At 41.2% G+C, this 25,183-nt stretch overlaps 1 protein-coding gene across 1 annotated transcript in view; it reads left to right on the top strand.

Moving 5' to 3' along the window:
- Positions 1-2,508: 2,508 nt before the first annotated feature.
- Positions 2,509-25,183, top strand: part of PTPRO (protein tyrosine phosphatase receptor type O) — a gene marked incomplete at its 5' end in the record, with an annotated part of 29,356 nt that continues 6,681 nt past the window's right edge. Inside the window, 11 exons of the mRNA XM_015825244.1 lie at positions 2,509-2,648; positions 4,907-5,039; positions 5,999-6,119; positions 9,666-9,734; positions 15,451-15,534; positions 17,185-17,220; positions 19,767-19,848; positions 20,970-21,060; positions 21,993-22,069; positions 22,959-23,093; positions 24,679-24,801. Coding sequence (XP_015680730.1) covers positions 2,509-2,648; positions 4,907-5,039; positions 5,999-6,119; positions 9,666-9,734; positions 15,451-15,534; positions 17,185-17,220; positions 19,767-19,848; positions 20,970-21,060; positions 21,993-22,069; positions 22,959-23,093; positions 24,679-24,801 — 1,091 coding nt within the window. The remainder of the gene's footprint in view (positions 2,649-4,906; positions 5,040-5,998; positions 6,120-9,665; positions 9,735-15,450; positions 15,535-17,184; positions 17,221-19,766; positions 19,849-20,969; positions 21,061-21,992; positions 22,070-22,958; positions 23,094-24,678; positions 24,802-25,183) is intronic.

Below are 25,183 nucleotides of genomic sequence, written 5' to 3'. Positions count from 1 at the left end.
CTTCAACTCCCAGAATTCCTCACTGAGGAATTCTGGGAGTTGAAGTCCACAAGTCATAAAAGGGCCAAGTTTGAAGACTCCTGATCTTGGCCATGTTTCATCTTGACAGTGATGGTGAGACATCATCGCAGGACTTTACACACATTTGATAGTGATCCAGTGATGGAGGAGTTGCTGTTTTGATGCTTTATTTTTTTGTTAAAAAAAAAGCATACTCCAGCAACAATCAGCAGCAGTAAGATCTTGAGAAATACAATTGTTTAAAAATATAGTAAGTAAATGTAGCACATAATAAATACATGAGTTTGCTGCATTGTGAGATGGGGAGGTATTTTAAGCCCTCAACAAGATCTATTCAACCCACATGTTGCCCATTCCTGTATTAAAAAAATAAGATGAGGATTTTCTCAAGAGCTTTATATTATTACCTACCATGATTTTCCTGTCCTCCATACCTTTGACAGTTGGAATGGGGAGAGCCATTATTTTTCTTCGTAAGAATGGCCTTGTAAAAACATTATGCACTAATGTTGCAAGATTCCCATGACATATTTTCTCAGCAATCGGGAAAAAAACCATCTTTTTTTTTTTAAAAAAAGGACAGTCATATCTCTGCCTGAAGTGAGAGCAAAACTATTCTTAGGTCAGGGGTCTTCAAACTTGGCCCTTTTATGACTTGTGGACTTCAACTCCCAGAATTCCTTAGCCAGGCACGCTGGCTGAGGAATTCTGGGAGTTGAAGTCCACAAGTCATACAAGGGCCACGTTTGAATACCCTTGTCTTAAGTTAAGAAATGATTTGGAAGCCCTCACTGAACCCCCACAAAGCCTCATTCAGTCTTTGGGAGGGTGTTTTGACTTCTGATGTAGTGAGAAATGCTGAACCGATTATATGGATCCAACATTAACTGGAAACAGTAGAGAACTCATACAGTCATTGGTGACTGGGCACATACAGGTAGTCCTTGACTTAGGACAGTGATGGCAAACCTTTTAGAAACCGAGTGCCCAAAAACTGACCCTGCCCCCGCTCCACCCCCTGCCCCGCCCCCACCCCGCCTGCCCGCAGCGCCACTCACCGCTTCCAGGGCCCGCCACAGATTGCCCAGGCAGCCCAGCAGCACCATGGCGGCCACGCCCTCTGCCCGTGCCCCGCATATCCTTGGCTGCGCTGCTCCGCGTGGGCCACGCTCGGGACAATGCTCCTCCAGGGGGGCTGCTGGTGAGGGGGTCGCGGGGGAGGCAAGGCTGGGGCAACGGCACGTGTGCCCACAGAGAGGGCTCCGAGTGCCACCTCTGGCACCCGTGCCATAGGTTTGCTACCACTGACTTAGGACAACAATTGAGCCCAAAATTTCTGTTGCTAATCAAGATAGTTGTTAAGTGAACTTTGCCCCATTTTATAATCTTTCTTGCCATAGTTGTTCCTTAAATCACTGCAATTGCTAAGTTAGTAACATGGTTGTTAAGTGAAGCTGGCTTCCCCACTGACTTTGATTGTCAGAAGGTCGCAAAAGGGGATCACATGAACCAGGGACAGTGCAACCGTCATAAATATGAGTCAGTTGCCAAGTGTCTGAATGTTGATCACACGTGACCATGGGGATGCTGCAACAGTCATAAATGTGAAAAACAGTCATAAGTCACTTTTGCCAGTGCCCTTGTAACTTCAAACAGTCACTAAATGAACTGTTGTAAGTCAAGGACTCCCTGTATGAAGACCTGACTGAGCAACCTACTACTTACAGTCTGCATGTAATTCTCAGAACCCCTTGAGTTTGCCACCGAATTTTAGTTTCAATCATATGGTTGCAGATGTTTTCTACTTTTTGATATACCCTCCCCCCCCTCATGGATGACCCTGTTCAGGGCTGATTGCCCACCTTGTTATAAGATAAATTAGTTACAAGTGATTGGCACATTACACTTTCTCTTTGATGAATTGTCAGAATTCCCATACGAATGCAAAGATAGATCAAAGATGAGAAAACAAGTGATCTTCAGTTAGCAGGACAAAACCTAGAGGGAAATGAGCTTTCATATTTGAATTTGCTTTGTTTTGTTTTGTTTTAAATGAACTTTCACAACTGTGATATAGATCAAAAAATTTTAACATCCAAGATTTATAGTCATTTGAGAAGCAAACCGGATGAGTCATTAATTGTGAGGTTATTCAGCACTCCAGGTTTAATCAATGCTCTTTATGGGGCAAAAACATTTTCAGCAAGAAAGTTTGTGCAAACACATACATACTCATCCTACAGTTAAAAGTTCATTGAAAAAGGAAGTGAAGTATGTGTTGAAAAGAGAAGAAGAGAGAATGCTGCAACAGACTGCCTTCCTGCTTTGTAGTTCCATTTTATTGCCAAGAAACTTAGAGAAGGCGGAAAACTTATCCATAGGTCTGTAGAGACCGGGATCTTGGATCACCTGTGACTTTTCATTTCTTTGTGTTGGATCCCAATGACCTACAAGATGCAGTTAAAGCGACTCTTATCTCATTTCTAGACCCAGCTCCTCCAAGATCACTCTTTGCGGTCAATAAAACCCAGACCTCTGTGACTCTCTTATGGGTAGAAGAAGGAGTAGCTGATTTCTTTGAGGTTTTTTGCCAGCAGATTGGCTCAGATCATGAGACAAAGATTCAGGTATGTGTTTTTATCCTTTATCAATTTTGGATCGTTCCTGAGATATTTAACCTGCGTGGCTCTGATTTGAATTCTAGCCTCTTTTTGCAAGAATCGGTGCAAGATAAACTTTTAAGTGAAAAGACACAGCTTGAGCCAGTGGTGTTGCTAGCTTTGTTGATATACAGGTTTAATTTAAAAGAAACGTATTACTCCTAGTTGTTACTTAGCATATATAGAGACAGCAACTAACTCTGGCATAATGACACAAGCCCTATCCTTTCCTACATGTGTCTTGTTGCATGAATGCTGTAAAGAAATGGAGCTTCTGCTGGATACCACCACATATAGGATAGAAATGGAGCTATACCAGCTAGCCACCATCCCAGTCTTCAAAACATTTAGGCTTCCAGTCAACCAAGAACTAGATAGTTAGATTCGAGTGGGCTCCTTTCCCACATTCGGTTGAATCCTGGAGAGCAATTGGCTGAGTGTCAGAACCTTAACAAGAGTCATGACTATTGAATACAGCCTCTTTCTCTTCAATATGTGAAAGAGCTTTCCTGAGAGTAAATTATTCAGATATCTTCCCCATTGCAGTATACAAGACCATTGCAAATGTTGAATTTCAAGACTTCAGAAGGGTTGAAAGAACTCTGTCTGAAGCTGTTGTCTTCCTTTAGCTGCTGTCTAAAATACTTTAAGTTCCCAGTTCTATTTGTTATTTCATAATTGCCCTTGTTAGTACTTTTGTAGTTAACATTTTCACTATCTTAGTATTTCTTGCAACATTCTTAACATCCGACTGTTCTGAGCAGAACAAATATTGCTTTTGTTCTCCTGAAGTTGTATTTGGGGTAGGTTTGTTTTTTTAAATTGACCCCCTATTCTATTTCAGAGATTTTAATTAATGTCAAACTAAATCTCCAGCTTGGAAATCTAAAAATATCTATGTTTGATTGGAATTAAAGTCCATTGATACCAATATCTTATTATTCACGGTGGGTGGCCAGAATAAATTTATACCTGGGATAGAACACTTGAAATCAGAGGGCTTTCAAGTCTTTGCTAACTCAAACAGTTTCCTCTAGATTGGTGGTCCCCAAGCTTTCCAACTTGGCAGCCCGGCATGGGGGGGAGGGGGTGGTTCTGTGCAAGTGGTAGGTGTGTGAGCGTGTTCAGTTCCATTTGTGCAAGCAGCAAACGTACGTGCCCGCCATTTGCACAAATGGAGCTTTGCGTGTGAGTGCGAGTGCCCACCCCTCATGAAGCCTGGTTCCAAACAGGTTGTGGCCCACTAGTGGGTCGTGGCCTGGGGGTTGGGGACCCCTGCTCTAAATATTACTAACTCTGAGCCAATCCATTATTCCCATTAGCTATCCTAGGTACTATGTAATGATGTCTGCGTCTGAAAATTAAGCCCACTCACCCAAGATCTAACTCACTTCAACTGAAAGCAATGGGTGGCCTTAAGAGAGAGAACATATGCACAAGTTTACTACCTTTCAGATAAGGTTGGGGTCTCTGGTTGAGCAACTGGAGAACTATTGTCTGTTAGCATACACAAATGAGCTAATAGATCTTTCTTTTTTGTACTATGTCACTCATCACTACCTGCAATCTTATATAGGAGACATATTGGGAAGAAGAGATTCCCAAAACAGGGATGCCAGAGATTTAAATAGCCAACTGCTACCTTCAACTAAGGATAAAATATAGGGCTATAATACTTTCTAGAACTTGCTTTAAAAAAGGAAGATATAATTATAGAAAAGGTGTTGTCTGAGTAAATAAAGTGTGCTAAAGGCCACGAGGAAAAAAAATGACAGTTCACTGTCTGGACTCATTATTGAATCACCTGAACGCTCATGTCTTTGACGCACATTGCATCCTGAAAGGCATACGGACCAATACATGAGACAGTTGCATAAACCAGGATGTGGTTTATTGCTGGCACAGGCCACAATAGAAATATGGTGAAGCTGCCATTGAATTGCTTTATTGTGGACCTATGTTGCAGACAGTTTCATCCGTACCTCTTGCAATATCCTCATATTTAGAGAAGTATTAACTAAATAAACAGTGGGCTGGGTGAGCATTCCATGATGTACCCACTTAACCTCTTAATTGTAGCAAAAAAATATAAGAATGAGCTCAAAACTCAGTTCATAAGCAGGGCCTAAATCCCCTCTGATTTCAGATCCTGCGTAAGATCAGAGGTAGGCAAAAAAAAAAAAGAATCCTAACCATATACTTTTTTCCTTCCCAACATGAAACAGGAACCAGTTACCGTTTCTTCTCATGTCGTGACAGTCTCCAGCCTTCTGCCTGCCACTTCCTACAACTGCAGTGTTACAAGTTTCAGTCATAACACCCCCAGTGTCCCCACCTATATTTCAGTTTCCACTATGGGTGAGCCAAGTTCTTCAAATTCTCCGGTTAAGCATTTCTCCAAAATCAGATTTAATGCTTTCCTTTCCCATTTCTACTTTGAACAGAGTGGTTAGAGTGAATACGTAATCACCAAAAAACAACAACACTGATGTTATTTTAAATATACCAGAAATGGGGATTATGTAACTGTCCTTTATTTACAGGCAGTTCTCGTTATCTGTCAGTTCTGCATTTGCAAATTTGCTTATTCATTAAAATCTATTTGTAAGTCCAAAATCAATACATGTGTTGCTGTCATGCTTACTGGTGGACATGTGGAACAGCAAATCACTGGGATTGCCCTATGGGCATGTCCCCAGCTGAGGTTTCAGCATTATTAATTCAGTATTCATGGCATTTTTAGAGAACTACCAAAAATAATGAGAATTGCCTGTATCTTTTTACTCTGTGTTGGGGTTCATATATAATGTGAGTTGTTTGTCTTTGACTTGTGCAATGTCAGCTGTCGTAGTTTGCAAATCAGGGTTTAAGGCTGAGTGAAATGGATGAATTCTGCCAACGTGATATCATGTAGATGTTGTCCTTAGGCTTAGACTTTTAATCTCATTGGAAAGCAGATCTGCCTCACCCTTTTATTTGTATGCAAAGACTTGCTTTCTGGCTGACATTGGCCATACCAGAATGTCAGTTTTAGGCTGCAGTTTTCTATCCACTTACCAGGGAGTAAGTCCTTCCCAATGAAGGGAACCAAAGTAAGCATGTATGGGTTACCGCTTAATTCCCACGATTTGTTCATTGAAGAAATCTAAAAAGTCGGAAAGATATTTTCTGAGAATATTAGGGGGAAAAAAATCCTCTAGAAATAAAAAGCCTGTCAGAAGGCAATGTTTTACCTCTTTTAATTTTATCATGTCACTTTATGGGAATGCCAGTATCAATTGCTTTCATTAACTCGGATCCTGTGTTCCTATTTGCAGTTGTGGAGATGAATCCTAACGTGGTGGTCATTTCTATTCTCGCCATTCTGAGCATTCTTCTGATAGGGCTCTTGCTTGTAACACTGGTGGTTCTTCGGAGAAAACATCTACAAATGGCCAGGTAGGACAACATACCTTCTAATACAGTACCAAGGTCTTCTCAAAAGGTAAATGTTCAATTATATGTACTGTAGCAGGGGAGCAGTATGAATTGCTCCACATTTAGAATTCTTTATTAGAATCCTCTATTAGCCAAGTGTGGTTGGGCACACAGGGAATTTGTCTTCGGTGCATAAGCTCTCACTGTACATACAGGTAATAGTGATAATCACGATCATAAACAACGTGAAAATATATTCACAATTCGTAAAACACAACACTTCATCATTAATCATAAGAGGCAACACTTAGGGATAGTCATAGGATACTAGCTAAGCAAACAACATAAATCAGGGGTGTCAAACTCAATTTCATTGAGGGCCACATCAGCATTGCGGTTGTCCTCAGGGGGCCAGGTAGGTGTGGCTAGGGTGGACGTGGCCTACTAGGTGAGCGTGGATGGAGTGGGTGTGGCCTACTGGGTGGGCATGGTCAGCTCTACATCATTCGCGTCAAGGGTGCCTGTGGGGGCCTGGGCAGGAGTGGGACAGATCTGAGGGTCTCTGGCAGAAGGGGGTGGGACCAGGGCAAGCGCCAAGGCATGGTCCACTGGAAGAGCCTGCCGAAACCCCTCCCCCGGAGCCCATCAAGCCAGATATATGAAGTAGGCGAGGGCCATTTGCTGGCCACTTCCAGGCAATGGTGTATTTCTTCATTCCTCACAAAGGGTGACACCTCCCCAGCATGCACCCAGTAGGTGGGGCCGATGCGGCAGGGGCTGGTTCCTCGCTGTTTCCAGACGGCCTTGTGGAGCTAAGACTGAATGCGTTTCAGCATAGATGGCTACCACAAAATTGTACATTGGCTACCGGCCGGCCTGGGCCAGGGCCAAGGCAGCAGGGGCCGTTCCCTCACTGTTTCCAGGATGGCTTCGCGGGCCACATGAAACCACTTCGCGGGCCGCATCCGGCCCCCGGGCCTTGTGTTTGACATGTCTGACATAAATCATACAAGGATACTAAATAAAACAATATAAATTGTAAGATACAAGCAACAAAGTTATAGCCATAAGAAGATAAGGATAGGTAATAGGAAAGATGAGAATAATAGTAATACAGCTTCACTAAGTAGTTTGACAGAGTGGTAGGAATTGGTTGTTAAAAAGAGTGATGGCATGAGGGGAGGGGAACCTGTCCTTGTGTGTCTAGTCATTCTGTTGTGCAATGCCCTGTAGCATCGTCTTGAGGGAAGAAGTTGAAACAGTTTATGTCCAGGATGTGAGGGTTTTATACGGCATTGCACAACAGCCCTCTTTCCTGCTCGTGCAATAAACAGGTCCTGAAAGCTGGTAGCAATTGTTTTTTCTGCAGTTCTAACTATCCGTTGAAGTCTGTGTCTGCCTTGTTTGGCTGCAGTTCCAAACCAGACAGTTACAGAGGTGCAAATGACAGATTCAATCATTCCTTTGTAGAACTGGATTTAACATAAGGACATACATGGATTTTTGATGGCTTTAACGTTTTCAGTAGATTCACCGCAGAAGTATGTGATGAAGATCAATTCATTTATATATAGAATATAGAATAACAGGGTTGACAGGGACCTTGGAAACCTTCTAGCCCAATCCCCTGTTCAAGCAGGAGACCCTGTACCATTCTGGACAAATCCAGTCCAGACTCTTCTTGAAAATCTCTAGTGATGAAACACCCACAACTTTCAAAAGCAAGCCGTTCCATTGATTACTTGTTCTCACTGTCAGGGAATTTCTCCTTAATTCTAGGTTGCTTCTCTCTTTAATGCTCTCCCATCTGCTACTTCTTGTCCTGCCCTCAGGTGCTTTGGAGAATAGATTAACCTCTTCTTCTCTGTGTGACAGCCCCTCACATTTTAGAAGACTGCTATCATGTTCCCCCTAGTCCAGGGGTAGGCAACCTTGGCTCTTTTATGACTCGTGGACTTCAACTCCCAGAATTCCTGAGCCAGCCATGCTGAGGGGAAAGGGAGAGGTTTCCAAGCTGAGCCATGCTGGCTCAGGAATTCTGGGAGTTGAAGTCCACGAGTCATAAAAGAGCCAAGGTTGCCCTAGTCCTTCTTTTCATTAGACATACCTAGTTTCTATAACCATTCATCATATAGTTTAGCCTCCAGACCCCTTATTATCCTTATTATTATATTATACTCCTTACTGCTCTTGTCTGCGCTCTTTTTATATGTGTAGATGAATTGCCCAAATAAGCAAGAGAGGAATTTAAATAGAAGCAGGATTGTCCCCTTAGAATTGCTGTGCACCATTAGACTGCAGGACCTGCATTAAATCAGAAATTGGGCTAGCCTTCTCCAATTGGGTCTCCTTCAGACTTGGTACTTTAACTTTCAGAATTCTCATTCAGCATTAATGAAAATGGCGGAAGTTGAAGTTCAACACATTTGGAGGACATCAGATTGAGGCAGATCTCTTCTAGCATGATGGTTCTCTAGCAGACCTTCTTGCTTTAAGGTCCCTACCCCTTCCATTCCCATTCTTTATCTGAAGATTAAGACCACCCTCTCGCCAATATAAATCAGAACTCTCTGATTCCACAGACATCTAGCAACATCAGAAAGTAGTCTTTAAATTAATGGATTGTTGGATTAGTCCTGAATCAAAATCTGTCTAGTTTAGTTCAAAGTCCAACATTATGTTCAATGGAGCTTACTTTTAGCAATCATATTTAACACTATAATCGTAACTGATTTGCATGTTGCTCCAGTAAATTCCCAGGTTTCAGCTGACCAGTAAATTCTTACAAAGAGCTATTCTCCAATCAGCCAGATACCATATTATACACACACAGATGCACTGTATATAGCAGGGATCCCCAACCCCTGGGCTGCAAATTGGTACTGGTTCATGGCCTGTTAGGAACCAGAGCATGCAAGTGAGCAAAACTTCATCTGTCTATGTGCAGGAGCTAGGCAGCATGTGAAACCACGTCCCCCATTGCCAGTCTGTGAAAAAATATATAGAAACTAATTCTCTCTTGCAGGCAATACTGCAGCAAATTGGTTTTACACTTTGAGCTTGATGGTTTTATAGTTCCCACCTAGCCCTTCTGTTACAACATCAAGTTCAGCATTACTTTCACATCTGTCTGTATCTTTGGTTGCTAAGGTTCCTAAGCTCCACGCCAATCTTTTATCACTATCCTCACAGTTTTCAGTAAAACCCATTAAACAGCTCATTTGTACAATAGTGTTGCTTCTGGGAAACTTTCTGGCTTACAGCAAAACTGTTTTCTAAATCAAGGTGTTGATCATCAGCAGAGGTGAGGCAGCTGTCAGCAGTCATTTATTTCAGGACCCTTAATCCCATCCTAATTTGCATTCCAAGTAATTTGCAACCATAACTGTTCTTGGAGACCAACAACAACTAAAGAACTGCAGGTTTTAACCATCCTCAGTCTTCCCTTTGTAACAAAAAGGAAAATTGTCTAGTATATCTTGTTTAAATTTAAATTGATAGACTCTTGCCAAGAATGTGATTTTTTTTATAAATCCATCAATAATAATTTTGAATCTTCCCAACTAGGGAATGTGGAGCAGGAACATTTGTGAATTTTGCTTCATTGGAAAGAGATGGGAAACTTCCGTACAACTGGTAGGTATATGTCAGAAGATTTACAATATAGATTTTTTTTTCCTTGCAATGTATAATTGTTACATTGACTTCTTTAAGGTGGATGTTAATATTGAAAGTCTAGCCATTAGACCCCAGTGATTTTTTTTTAAAAAAATTGCTTTTAATATAGTAGAGTATTATTTCTCCTGACATAATGTGGTAAGAACATTTCAAGTTACAGAATTAAACTTTACTTGAGAGATATTCTGTTCCACTCTAATTTCCCATAAAAGTTTTGGCAGTCCAACAGAATGCAGGGACCAGGTTATCTCAAGTAATTATCTTCTAATCCAAACTTGCTGTTAAAGGAGCGGTATGGTTTCCTAATTAAAATGGCATTATGATGTTTAAAACAGTTAGGCTTTATGAACAGAAGATTCAGACCTCAAAGAAGTGAGAATCTCTTTTATCTACGGGAGTATGTGTAAAACTAATCCCCTTATTTATGGGTGCTTCTAAAAATGGGTACCACGAAACTGAAAAATGGCTCTTAAAGGTCAAAAAAGACTGCAGGAAGACCCCCTGTGCTGTCTGATAGAAAATGCCTTTTCCTCGTCCTGGTTTTCCTAGTGCAATGTGAAAAGTAGAATATCAAAGTTGAGTATTGCACATTAAAATGTATCAGTAGGCTTTCATTTTTAATGTGTTTTCTTCATGCACTTTTTTCTTTGTGTGGTTTTCATCCTTTTTCCCAGAAGGTGAAACAGAATACAGTGAATCCCCTTTATTTTCTCAGGGCCATGACACAGATTCTGGAGGTGGAGGGAGGAAGGGTGGGAGGGGGAGAGGGAGAGGGAGAGGGAGAGGGAGAGGGAGAGAGAGAGAGATCCCAAAGTGACAAAGCCCCTTATTTAACTCCTCCAATTAAATTATCTATTAAAATTTTTTATTGATTTTTATAATTAAACAATAAGTAACAATATGATGCATTTGTATACACAAACAGAAAAAACAATCCAAATCAATACATTGTCGGAAACGCTCGGCAGTCCCCGCCTTGCCTCCACCCTCCCTCTAACCCACAACCTCTCCTCCTTCCTCCTTCCCACCTACCTACGTCCCCTCTCTTCCTGACCACGTCCTCGAGTGCAATTTGGGGTACCAGCCGAGCATTTCCTCATATCAATACAATTATTATTTACCTATAACATGTAAATACATCAATTTTTATAATACCCCTAATCCCCTTCCCCCCCTGGGCTTCCCGGAACCAAATACAGGATTACACATCCCATTCCATATCTAAATTACAATTTAACTAAACAAACAAACATAATACTATCAATATATACCTACTTTAACTCTAATAAGGCAATAAGTAAAAACCATATATCTACTCAAAAACGATGTAATATTTATTCACTCCATACTTTCTCTAAATATTGGATTATATCCAATTAAATTATTTAATATATTTTAGTTTCAATTAAAAATGAGGAATTTCAAAGCCAGTAGGATGACCCTCTTTATGATTGTCATGAATTACAACCTTATTTTGCAGTGTTCATTAAGTGAATGTGGCAGTTAAGGGCTCAATGAAATTCCTGAAAACCTTGGCTACAGCCCCTATAGCTCTTCCAGATGTTGCACCCAATTACAATGTTTAAGATGACAGAGGATATTTCTAAACACCTGGGAAGTTATCAGTTATTATATTTAACTGTAGCCTATTAAGTGAGCTTTAAATTAAATCAGCTTGGGGTTGGAAAAGATCTTGGAGGTCTTCTAGTCCAACTGTCCGATCATATTTGTGGGGTAGGGGAGAGTGGGGGAAGTGCAGCTCCTGGCATGCTCTTCAATGTTCCAAAATGACATTTGGGGCAGACAGAATAACAGAGTTGGAAGGGACCTTGGAGGTCTTCTAGTCCAACCCCTTGCTCAAGCAGAAAACCCTATACCATTTCAGACAAATGGTTGAACAGTCTCTTCTTTAAAACCTCCAGTGTTGGAGCACCTACAACTTCTGGAGAAAAGCCATTCCACTGATCTGTTGTTCTCAATGTCAGGAAGTTTCTCCTTAGTTCTAGGTTGCTTCTCTCCTTGATTAGTTTCCATCCATTGCTTCTTGTCCTGCCTTCAGGTGCTTTGGAGAATAGGTTGACCCCAAAGCACCTGAAGGCACAGGACAAGAAGCAATGGATGGAAGCTGATCAAGGAGAGAACCAAGCTAGAGTTAAGGAGAAAGTTCCCTGTTTTCTTTTACAAGAGCACCAATTAGGAGAGGGAAGAGCCAGGTTCAAAACTGTCTTCAGCTATGGAAGCTCAGGGTCATTTTGGGCAAATAACTGTTTTTCAACCCAACTGAAACAGAGGTTTATTGTTCCGGTGAAAAATTGGGGGAAGCAGTGCTGTTTTTCCTGGAGCTTAGATTCTCACAAAGCATAGCAAATACAGAGTTAACTAATAAAAAAGAATATCACTGACAATTTACAACAGACTTTATCCATCTTGCCTCTACTCAGGCCAGCACTTTTAATTTTTTATCAAGAAGAAAATTTGAGTCGTATTTTTAAGCCTCAAGAGGGCATCGTCGGTCTTTCAAACTTTCACAAAATCTCATTTTCCATCATTTTCTGGACAGGATCTTGACAAATCCATATAAGTTGCTAATTAAATCCAAGGAGTCTATCCTTTACAGCAACCAGGTTTAAACAGTTCTTTTATGCTTTCAGGACCAAGTTAGAGAAATGTAGCTTTAATGGGCAGAAGGAATAACCTTGAGAACAGGAGGAAGAGATGCAACCAAGACAGTGATCAGATAAAAGATATCTGAGCCTGGGGCAGAAATGTAATTTGAGAAAGTATCTGAGACAAGCTCTTCTCTAATTCTCTTGAAGAAAAGGGGAGGTGGGGGAGGCACATTCAGACTTATAAGAGTCTGTTACCTTATAACAGTGATGGCGAACCTTTTAGAGACCGAGTGCCCAAAACTGGCCCTGCTCCACCTCCCGCCCTGCCTGCTCTGCCCCGCCCACACACAGGGCCATGCACCACCTCCATGGCCCGCCGCAGCAGATTGCCTAGGCAGCCCTGAAGCCCCATGGCAGCCACGCCCTCTGCCCACACCTGCAGCATCATCTGCATGCTATAAAACATGAGGGCAGAGTCTTGTCCCTGCTGCCCAGCTGCCATATCCTTGGCTGCGCTGCTCTGTGCGGGCCGCGCTCAGGGGTGACTCTCCTCCAGGGGGGCTGATGGTGATGGCCGTGGGGGGAGCATTACTGGGGTGACGGCACGCGTGCCCACAGAGAGGGCTCCGAGTGCCGCCTCTGGCATGCGTGCCATAGTTTCGCCACCACTGCCTTATAATAAAAATAGTACTAGCTTGTTACTGGCAGAGGAGGCATGCTGCAGGCCCTATCAGCCAGAGTATTCTGGCTGATGAGGTCCAGGAGAAGGGCCTTCTCTGTCGTTGCACCTGCTTTTTCTGGAACATCTTGTCACCCAGAGGGAGGTCAAGCTCAACCTTCCTGACCTTCCATAAGAGCCTAAAGACCTGGCTCAGCCAGCTAGCTTGGGGCTACAGTAGGGTAGCATCACAGTTTTTTGGGGGGTAGGATGCCCATTTTAATGTAAATATATTCCTATTTTTGTTTATTAATTTAATCTTTATATGGCCTCCCTCTGGTTATAGGGATATCAGCATCTCCATAGCAATCTTCAACTCTACACCAGGGGTTGGACTAGATGACCTCCGAAGTCCCTTCCAACTTTATCATTATTATTATTATTAAAAGCAATAAAATGTGGGCAACCTGCTTCTCTATTAGGTTTCAGTCCTCAAAGCTGTCATAAAAAGAACAATTTCAAAAGCCAAGAGAAAGGAAGCCAAATTTATCTTCAGAGCCAGCACCTTTCATAGATTTGGCCACAGCCAAGAAGGTGTGTATTGTGGCCCACACTAACTTTTTTTAATGTGAGGCTTGCTGATCTAAGAGGATGATCACGCACATTTTAGAAAAAGTGCAATGTTTCTCAACCTGGGTCACTTTAAGATAGAGTCAAGGTTGAGAAACACTGGGCTAGATTAAAGACCGGATAAAAATGGAAGTCATCCTCTGGGTTTGATGGGGTGCAGTCAGTTGGCACAAATGGCTAAATTGATTTGATATGGCATTGAAGCTGATCCTTCAGTAATGAACTTCCAAGCTGAATATTGGCCACCAGTTTTCCCTGTAAATATTAATGTAGCTAATTAACTAATCAGACTTCACTTTCTCCTTGAGCCCCCAGGAGCAGAAAACTGTTCACAGAAATCATTAACCTCCTTTGGGTTGCTTTGAAAAAGCAGGTTTTAATCTGCATCAAAGTCAGAAGTTCAAAAGTAATCCCAATTAAAGACTCAGACTTGAAAAATCTAAAGTAAGTGAAGAACTAAAAACAGCCCCAGAGTTACAGTATAATATGCAGCACGCTTCATGCATATGATTCAAATGACATCCTAAGTCAAAGAGGAGACATGTCCTTAGGGGCATCAGAGTGGGAGGAGGGATACTGGCACCCCTGGACTTACCACTGGTCACTTAACAACCATTCAACATTGCAATGGATCTTCTGGGGTACCTTATGATCCAGTTTTGAAGTTCTGGTGTTCCCCTCCACCCATCCCTGTGTTGCCACATGTCAGGCGCTAAGCAAATGGCTCTACATTTACGATAGATAGATAGATAGATAGATAGATAGATAGATAGATAGATAGATAGATAGATAGATAGATAGATAGATAGATAGATAGATAGATAGATAAGAAAGAGATGATGTACAGTAGATGGATGGATAGATAGACACAGACAGACAAACAGAAGAGAGGAGCGGACGGGGAGATACCCTAATCCTAGACCAGGGAACAGTTATAGGTCTCCATAAGATGTTTCAGACACCTAGAAGCTAAGTCATTGGCTATTATCATTCTTAATTCTTTCTCACCCCCACCCCCTTCTCTCTCTCTCTCCCCTAAAAAAATCTCAGTGTTTGCTAATATCACAGGTGTGAGAATTAAAGTAGCCACTGGACTTCAAGTAGTGCCCTTATCTATCAAATAAAATAAAAATATGGGGGGAATAACTATTTATTTATATTTCATCTCCCTCAGACTCGTAATCTTGATTGAGATTTCATGTGATACCCTCCAATCTCATGAGATCTTATTCAAGAATACCCCACACATACTGCTTGAAAGTCTGGACAATCTGATCTATGAGCTCATGAAATGTCTTCTCCTCTCCACCCTCCTTCTCCTCCTCCTTTTAGCGCTCAAGTCATAATGCAGGAGTGTCTGGGACATTCAAGGATATCAACCTTTCACTTAGTTATTAGCTAAGCTTCTCTTTCTGCAGAAAAGAGCACAGATGATTGTTGTGGGTTGCACAGAAATGCTTTTGGTGGAATGGGCAGGTATTCAAAATTTGTTTAATAAATAAATTAAAGGCAGCCCTAAAAAAATGGCTGCACCTTTTCTTTCTTTTTTTCATCACATAGCCTTCATTGTAATTGCAGACTTCTTTGCCTGATGTAGAGTTCAGCACCAACCAAATTTAGGAGGCCTCTAAGTCCTCTGTCACTTCCTCTGAGGTCTCTGGTTGCCCAAGTCTAACAAAATGACAAATTGCTGTATTGACGTCTGTTTGCCATATTAATAATCTTGCTTTTTTCTGACCAAAAAAAATCTGTGTATGTTATCTATTAATACTCACAGGCGTAGGAGTGTCTTTGCTTTCCTAACTCTGTTACCCTCCTGCCTTTGGACTGATTATCTCTTGGCATTTTATATTAACCCTTGGTAAGTCACGTTATCTTCTTCTACTTAACAGTCAGTAATCAAAGCCAGCATCCCCAACTTGTTGCTCTCCAGATGTGCTCAACCACTGTTCCATCTTCCACTGGTAAGCACAGACAGATGTAAATCTGGAGAACACCAAGTTGGGAGGAAGGCTGAACAAACAAGTCTCCTTTCTTGATAGGTTTGATTAATTAATCTGAATTTTCCAAAGTGCGAATGCATTTTATATCTTGGAATCAAAAGATAAAAAGTGTTGCAAACCACATCTAGTTTCGGAATCTTGTCACTGCATGTATACGTGCTTTGATTTAGTATGACTGTGATATAGGGCAGGGCTTTTCAACCTTTTCACCCATTGCACCACTTTTAGGATATGGCAACATCCGAGTACCACCAGTCGCCTAGCAAGGTATCAAAAACTTGATGACCAAAAAAAAAAAAAAGGAAAAAAGTGATAAAGTACAGGTAGTCCTCGACTTACAACAGTTTACTTAGTGACTGTTCGAAGTTACAATGGCACTGAAAAAAGTGCCCCCCAAGCCACAGCCGAGCAAGACACCTGCCTGCCCATCCGGCGGCGCTCTTCCTCCTGTCCGAGGTTTTCATTGTTGTGAGCATTTCTGTTGAGGATTGGCAGCAGGGGTGGGGGGGGTGTTTGGTTTTTATTTCCCCCCCCCATCTGCTGGGTGGTTGCAGCAGGTTTTGGTCACTTCACATGACCCTGGGACACTGTGACCTTCATAAATATGAATCAGTTGCCAAGCATCTGAATGTAAATCACAAGATCCTGGAGATGCTGCAACATTCCAGCTGACCGGTGCTTCTTCTGGGCTCAGCAGAAGCGCTAGGATCAGCGCTGAGCTCCAGCTGGAGCCTGGCGCTGATCCTAGCGCTTCCACTGAGCTCTGACAGTCCCGAAGAAGCGCTGATCCTGGCGATCCGCTGAGCCCTGACAGCCCTGCAGCTCCAGCCATCTCTCGCTCAGGCTTGTGCAGTGCTGCCACTGGTTCAGCTCATTCCCCTCCCCCGCTACCACTTTTCTAGGATGGTCGTGTACCACCTGCCAGGTGCCAATGTATCACAGGTGGTACCCGTACCATTGGTTGAAAAGCTCTGATATAGGGCACATAATATTCATCATCTAAACATCTGCCTTGCTTTAAGCAAATATATTCTTGGCCTGCTAGAGACAACAGTCTACCTTAGAGCTGTTGTGATTTTTTTTTTAAAATTATCCAGTTTGCTTTTAAGCCCTTCTACCAGGCAGTAAAATATAGCAATGATAAGTAAAAAATATGACTGCAAAAATGTCCCTGCTTTGGGACTGAAAATCAGGAATTTCATCCTGCTTAAATGTAGGGCTGGTTCTGAAGCAGACAATGGGGAGTGAGGAGATGGATAAGTTTTCATTGTCCAGATAAACCCACAAGCAAGTTAGATCCTTGCAGAATAAGAATGTTCACACATGCATGTTAAATTGTCGACATTGATGCATTTCTGTTATTAGAAAGAGTGTATGATTGATTGTGTGCTACCAAGTCAGTGCAACCACATAGATAGGTTTTTCTACAGGATACATTAGAAATATTACAGCCACAGAACTGGAAATGAGACTTAACTAATGGAATGTTTTTGTCTTTTTTCTTGCAGGAGTAAAAATGGATTGAAGAAGAAAAAGCTGACCAAGTATGCCCATTTTATAAATATCAATTATTTAATTAATGTCTCAGTATTTTTTTTTCATGCATTTGCTTATAAAAAATAGTTTGGCATTAGGGTAGAAATGTCCAAGAAAAGAAAAGTAAAAGTTTTCCAGGGCTGAAAATCATAAGCATAAAGCTCAAAAGCTTGAAGAACAAAAGAAAGAAGAGGGCGCTTTTTTGAAATTCCTAACAAAATCAGAAGATGAGCCACACCACAGAGGGCACCAGATTATGACTTTGTAATTCCCCAAAATTCTATAATCAGCCCTGCAAGAATTCAATTTTCAATTTTGGAACCTGCATTGCTTGTCCTTGCTCAAGGGTTCTCCAAAACCTGGATTTGTCACTGAAAATGACATTCTGTCATGAGAAACTGTAAGTTTCCATTTTCACAGCAGATCCTTCATGATAACAATGTTCTTGACAAATGGAAAATTAAGCACTGGGAAAAAATCAATTATCTCATGTTAACAATTCCCCAAGGGGCTTGTCTTTGGTTGGTTCTCATAAAGTGGGGCTCTCATAAAGAAATGAAGGTTGGGGGGCGAAGGGAAAAAAAACCAGGAACATTCCTGTTATCAAACTGTTCCATCACTCAACACGGTTGCTAATTATTCACTGGATCATTAATGAGAGCAGGTAAACAGCGGTAATTAATTGTTGATAAGAGACAGGTTCCCTGTGATTTTGTTGCTTTAAGGAAAAGAAACTCATAAGTGTACTCTAATCTTCACAAATTGGAGCACAGAAATTAGACAAGAAGAGTGATTGACTTTTCTTCATTACACCCTTGATTTACAACTGTTTGTTTAATTACTGTTTGAAGTTATGATGGCCCGCCCCAAAAGACAACCCAGTTTCAAAGTTATGATGGCTGTACACAGAGATACAAGTTATGATGGCTGTACACAGAGATACACACACACACACACACACACACACCCTACAGTCACATGATCACAGTTTAGGCCCTTGACAACCAGCACACCTTTATGGCCGTTTGTAGCTTCCGGTGGTCACGTGACTGCAGTTTTCAATGTTTTTGCCTGTTTCTGGCATTAACTTTAGATTATGGCAAAAAAAAAATGCCTGTAGTAATCACCTCACAGCTATGACATTTGCTTAACAACCACCACAAAAAAATAATCAAAAAATCGATCACATGATGCCTCCATTTACAACCGTAAACAATTTACAACCGTAATTCCTGACTCAGTTACGGTGGTACGTTGAGGACTACCTGTATTCAGGAAATAAGAGGTTAGAACAACAGGATGGGATCCTGACCTGGGAGAAGTTTTTAGAGACTGAGTCCTACTGGAAGTAATCACTAAAGCAGTGATGGTGAACCTATGGCATGCGTGCCAGAGGCAGCATGCAGAGCCCTCTCTGTGGGCACACGAGCCATTGCCCCAGCTCCGCCTTCCCCGTGGCCCCCTCCTCACCAGCAGCCCCCCCGGAGGAGAGTTGCCCCTGGGCACAGCCCGCGCAGAGCAGAGCAGCCAAGGACATGGCAGCCAGGCAGCAGGGACAGGACTCCACCCTCGTGCCCCATTGCACACAGATAATGCTGTGGGGCACGGGTGGAGGGCATGGCTGCCATGGCGCTGCAGGACCACCTGGGCGATCTGCTGCAGTGGGCCGTGGAGGCTGTAGATGGCCCTGTGGGTGGGTGGGGTGGGAGGCAGACCGGGGGCGGGGTGGAGCAGGCGGGGCGGGGGCGGGTGGGGGTGTTTGGGGGCACTCAGTGTCTAAAAGGTTCGCCATCACTGCACTAAAGCTTCAAATTTCCTAATAGCAGATGAGGTAATAACCCTGGCTTGGATTGTAATATTTTGGGTAGTAGAGTTACATGTGAATGTAACTTTGCCTCTGGCCAAATGTTGAGGGTTAAAATAAAATATTGGGGAAAGGGATTCTTCCTGCTATATGATTTCACATATACATGCGAAACAGACCTTAGATGTCTTTAGGGGAAGGCGAGATGGTGCAAAAGACAGGTGTGTCATGACAGGCAAAGACATGATTTTCATCAGCAGTCATGACACAAATTGCGTTGTGGAGTGATGGTCCACTTTTGATATTACTGTGGCTTGTGACACATGCCTGGGGATGCAGAATTCAGTCAGGTGAAGGGCCCTTCCCTTCTTGTGGTATGACATGAGGTAATTCTAATACTTTTATCAGCTCACCTACTATTTGTGGGAAGGAGGGCTGGCTTTTATTTATTTCATTCCATCTTATTCTAGATAAGACATCAACAGAGAAGAGATGCATGTGAGTGAGGACACTGGGACTGTCTAGCTCTCTCTGGAATATTTTTTTTAAAAAAAACCAGACCATTCTGGCCTCAGTTCTGTAATGTCTATCTGACATATCATATTTTATTGATTTTTCTCTCATCCAGTTCCAAGTTAGTTGGATACAGAAATAAATTACTTCTTCAACTTCCTGCTTCAATTACCAGATGGTGACTTTTGTGAATAACATAATTTTCTTTCATTCTTTCTGTATGCCTTTTTTAAAAAGCCCTGTCCAGCTGGATGATTTTGACAGCTACGTCAAGGATATGGCTAAAGATTCGGATTACAAATTCTCTCTGCAATTTGAGGTAATCCTAGCTCAGATATTGACTGTTTAAATTATATGGAAGTAAATGAGTAAATGACCAAATAGTATTCTTAGACTTTTCCAATTCAAAGTGTGTGTGGGGGGAGGGATTATTACTTTTTAAATATTTTAAATATTTTCCTTCAATTTCTTTTAAAAACTTTCCATGCATGAAGAAGAGAGATTTCATAGTTTCCTTTAAGCAGGGAGATAATCTAACAGCCATCCTTTTTTATATGTTTTCATTGTGGGAGAAAAGACCTAATAGAGTGGTACCTTGGTACTCATCGTTAAATGGTTCTGGGAGGTATGATGAGTACCAAACAAATTTTTCCCATAAGGACTAATGCAGTGAGACACAAGGTTGCCGAGATCGACAAGTTCTAGCTTGTGCATCGAGTATCAAACAAACGTTGAATATTGGGATGAAATTTTCATGTCAAAAATAGAATAGAATAGAATAGAATAGAATAGAACAGAATGCCATGGCATGGCATGGCATGGCATGGCATGGCATGGAAGGAACCTTGAAGGTCTTCTAGTCCAGCCCCCTGCTCAAGCAGGAGAACCTATACCATCTCAGACAAGTGACTGTCTAGCCTCTTCTTAAAAATCTCCAGTGATGGAGTGCCCACGATTTCTGAAGGCAAGCTGTTCCACTGGTTAATTGTCCTCAATGTCAGGAAGTTTCTCCTTAATTCCAAGTTGCTTCTCTCTTTGATCAGTTTTCAACCATTGTTTCTTGCCCTCTGGTGCTTTGATGAATAACGTGACCCCCTCTTCTTTGTGGCAGTGTCTCAAATACTGGAATAATGCTATCATGTCTCCCCTATTTCTTCTTGCTGAAATCTAAGTATACTACATCCACAGCATTTTGCTGGTCTACTAGTTTAGTCACTTTATCAAAGAATGAAATAAGATTGATTTGGCGTGATCTGTTTTTAATAAACCTTTGCTGGCTACTGGTTATAACTTTGTTTGCTTCTGGTTGTTTGCAGATCTGTTTTTTGATTATCTTTTCTGGGATCTTCCCAGGTATTGATGTTAAACTGATTGGTCTGTAGTTTCCTGGATCCATTTATGTCTAAGCATAATGTGCCTGTGTTTGTGTGTTACACTCAGGAACTGAAACTGATTGGGCTGGAAACCCCACATTTTGCAGCGGATCTTCCCATGAATCGCAGTAAAAACCGCTACACAAATATTCTGCCTTGTAAGTTGTTCTTTTAGGAGGGAATTGCTGTATGTAACACTAGACTTTGTACTGGCATCCAGATGGCATGGAATGCCAGCACCAAAGGGTAGCATTGTTGGGCAACTACCAAGACTATATCAGCATATTTTGCCATCATATTCTCTGTTAGCCTACTTGTCCACTTAACTTGATCTTTCCCTCTGAATGATAGTAAGAATAGGAGAAAATGTACTGCATGGTACTATTTTATTTATTCAATTGATGCTACTGCCTTTTCTTGAGTATAAAAGCATAGCACTCCTGTGACTTACATTCCTATCATTTTTTTATATTTAAATTATCCCATAGTGAAATTTCCTTCCTTCCTTCCTTCCTTCCTTCCTTCCTTCCTTCCTTCCTTCCTTCCTTCCTTCCTTCCTTCCTTCCTCAATACTTAAACTTTATATAGAACTGCAGATGGTTTTATCGTCTTGAATGTTACTCCAAGTGGCACATCTGTTTTTTGATTGGCTTAAAGTGGGGGAGCGGGGGGAGAAAAGAGACTGACCAAACTNCCTTCCTTCCTTCCTTCCTTCCTTCCTTCCTTCCTTCCTTCCTTCCTTCCTTCCTTCCTGGAATAAGAGTAGCATTTTACATTTTAAGCAATGTGCACCTATGCACAGACAGATACACCATACAATAGCATATTCTCAAGTGTTCTTTGAAATGTCAATGTGCTCCTGGCAATCCAAAAGTAAAGGATTTTTCTGGGCAGTAGTAATAAGGTATTTTCCCCTGCCCTGCATACAAAAATTGTGAATGTATTGAAATATAAGCTACTGCAAATTGCTTGGTTCTTGATTTTCCCCCAAATCCATGCAAATGTATGTAAAACTTTCAGAGACTTAATTCCAAAATTTGTGATATGTTTTTATGTTGAATTCATTATTGGATATGTTGCCTTTTTGCAGATGATTTCAGCCGTGTTCAGTTGGTTTCAATGAATGAAGAAGAAGGCTCTGACTACATTAATGCCAACTACATCCCTGTAAGTAACCTGGACTCAGATAAGTATTTTCATAGCTTGGGAAATACTACTCATAATGTAATAGCAATAGCACTTAGATTTATATACCATTTCACAGTGCTTTACACCCTCTCTAAGCAGTTTATAGAATCAGCATATTGCCCCCAACAATCTGGGTCTTCATTTTACTGACCTGGGAAGGATAGAAGGATGGGTCAACCTTGAGTTGGTCAGGATCAAACTCCAAGCAGTGGGTAGAATTAGACTGCAATAGTGTATTTTAACCACTATACCACCACAGCTCTTGTATGTAAACAGTTAAAATTGTTCCTTCTAGTAGCAATTCTAGTTTATGGCATGCCAATTAGCGCCTAAGTGAACAGAATCATTTAAACATAAGAACAGTTGCTTCTGCATATTTAGGGACTGCAATACATGCACAGCACATGTATGTAAGATAAAATTAGAGGCAATAACCTCCCACTTGCCTGATGGATTTAACTTTGCAAACATGATGGTCCAGTAATGCAAGAAAACAAATGATATCTGATGCTGGATACACAGGATAGATCCTGGAGGACAGCAGAAATAGGCATAGGATGATCCTGGACATTAAGCAAAACTGGATCAGGATTTGAAATGAACTAGACATTTGTGTGTGCCACCTGTCCAAGGTAGAGACAACTAATACCCACATTCAGAGTTGCTGCAATTTCAGAAAAAAAGGGCACTGGGTATACAAAAGGTTACCTAAAGATTCACAAAATTTAAGGGCAACGTTTACGTAATAATTAATCATTCTGCAGATATCCTTGCGAAGGAGCTATAGTCTGATGTGATTTAACAGGCACTATTTATTTAAAAAAATGTATCAATAAAATAATACTGGAGTAAGCTTTTTCTTTTGTAGGGTTATAACTCTCCACAAGAGTATATTGCAACACAAGGACCACTCCCTGAGACAAGGAATGACTTTTGGAAGATGGTTCTCCAACAGAAGTCACAAATCATTGTTATGCTTACTCAGTGCAATGAGAAGAGAAGGGTAGGTAGACTGAGCAGGGCATTAGATAAAATAATATCTGAGGTCACTTCCTGTTCTGTGATGCTAGATTCTTTCATGCCTCTTGGAACAAGGAGTCTTGCTAAAATTCTATATCTAGCATTATATCCGTGTGTCCCTCTGAGTCATTTTTTGACTACTGGAAACTGCCTGCACAAGTTCCTGCAGTCTTCTCAGCAAGATTTTGGAAATGGTTTTAGGGCTGAGAAGGACTGGCCCAAAGTCACTGATCAGGCTTTGTGGCTAAGACTGTACTAGAACTCACAGTCTCTCAGTTTCTAGCCCAGTGCCATTAGCTACTCCATTAAACTGGCTAACCTTCTTGCTGGCCCAACTGTTCTTTCCTCCAACACTTTTATTGGAAAATGATGATTCATCCTTATTAGCTGTTCTTACAACACAACTAAAGGAATTGATTTATTGATTTATCTGTAGTGCCACATTCATCTCAGATACAGCTGTTTTTTTATTGTACAATCCCAAATATTTTTGGAAACAGACTTTTAGCAAATTTACGATAGATAGATAGATAGATAGATAGATAGATAGATAGATAGATAGATAGATAGATAGATAGATAGATAGATAGATAGATAGATAGATAGATAGATCTAGTTAAAATATATTGTATGTGTATATGTATATATAGCTGAAACCGATGGATGGATGGATGGATGGATGGACGGATATATATAGATAAAATCTCCATCCATTCCACTGGCTTCAGCTATATATACATATAATTAGCACACAAAGTAGATGGATGAATGGAATTAAAATTAACCTCAATCAGACACACTTTATATATGAAAGTTGGAAGGGACCTTGGAGAAGGTCATCTAGTCCAACCCCCCGTTCAGGAAACCCTATACCATTTCAGACAAATGGCTGTCAGTCTCTTCTTAAAAACTTCCAGTGTTGGAGCATTCACAGCTTCTGGAGGCAGGTTGTTCCACTGGTTAATTGTTCTAACTGTCAGGAAGTTTCTCCTTAGTTTTAGGTTGCTTCTCTCCTTGATTAGTTCTATATATATACAATACTATTTGTTTTCTGACTAAAGACCTACATACAATACTATATATATACAATTAGTACACAAATTGTGTCTGATTGAGGTTAAATTTAATTCCTTGGGAATTAACAAATTAAGTTTGTTTCCCCCTTTTGCAAACTCAAACAATAAACCATCTTGCTAATCTTGACCTGTTATTCATACGGGCTAACAAAACTGGAAGAGAAATCTTAGATAGCCACTTCACCCAATATAGGCCACACTGAGCTAGACAGACCAGCAGCCTAATTCAGCTTAATTATTGTAGACAGGTTTGTTTCTCTTTCTTTTTCTCAGTAGTACCTAATACAAAAGAGACAAGCACTGTCCAACTCAAAATAACCCCCACAATGAAGGGGTTGCATTGGGGTTTTCTGGATAAAAGGGTTGTGTTTATGTCTGGATTTGCACGTTACTTCCTTGGATTCTTTCATCCACTTTGGTGGTTGCTAAGGGAAACCTTTTAAAAGCTTTGTTACTCTGTGGTAACTTTGCTTTGTTTTTCCTCCTTTCCAGGTAAAATGTGACCATTATTGGCCTTTTGCGGAAGAGCCGGTTCTTTATGGAGACATCACAGTGGAGATGCTTTCAGAAGAAGAACAAGCTGACTGGATGTACAGGAACTTCAGAATCAGCTATGTAGGTCAATACAGATGGTGTTAGGCAGCTTATAGGTGTTAGGAATTCTCCTCCATTAATACACTTCAGCGGGCCGAAATCTAACGTGGAAGATGGAGCCCCATCTTCCTGCATCCGTTTCACCGCAATGTCAAACCAGAAGTCAAAGTGACTACCTGTATATTCTATGACGTGTGTATGTGTGTGTGTGGGGGGGGGTTCCATTCATCTTTCAGACCTTCCTGCTCATCTAAGTTTTCATTTACTTGAGATGGTCTTTTTTTAATCAGCAAATACCGCTGAATATGTTAAAAAAAAAAAAGTAATTATATGGCTCTGATAGTCCTTTGTGTTTCTTCAAGTTCCCAGTGTGAAGTCTATTACTCTGGATTTCATAATCCTC

The sequence above is a fragment of the Protobothrops mucrosquamatus genome, unplaced genomic scaffold, assembly GCF_001527695.2.
Source record: "Protobothrops mucrosquamatus isolate PMUCROS unplaced genomic scaffold, P.Mucros_1.0 scaffold2559, whole genome shotgun sequence".
In the NCBI taxonomy this organism is placed as follows: Eukaryota; Metazoa; Chordata; class Lepidosauria; order Squamata; family Viperidae; genus Protobothrops; species Protobothrops mucrosquamatus.
This window is presented reverse-complemented; position numbering and strand designations above follow the sequence as displayed.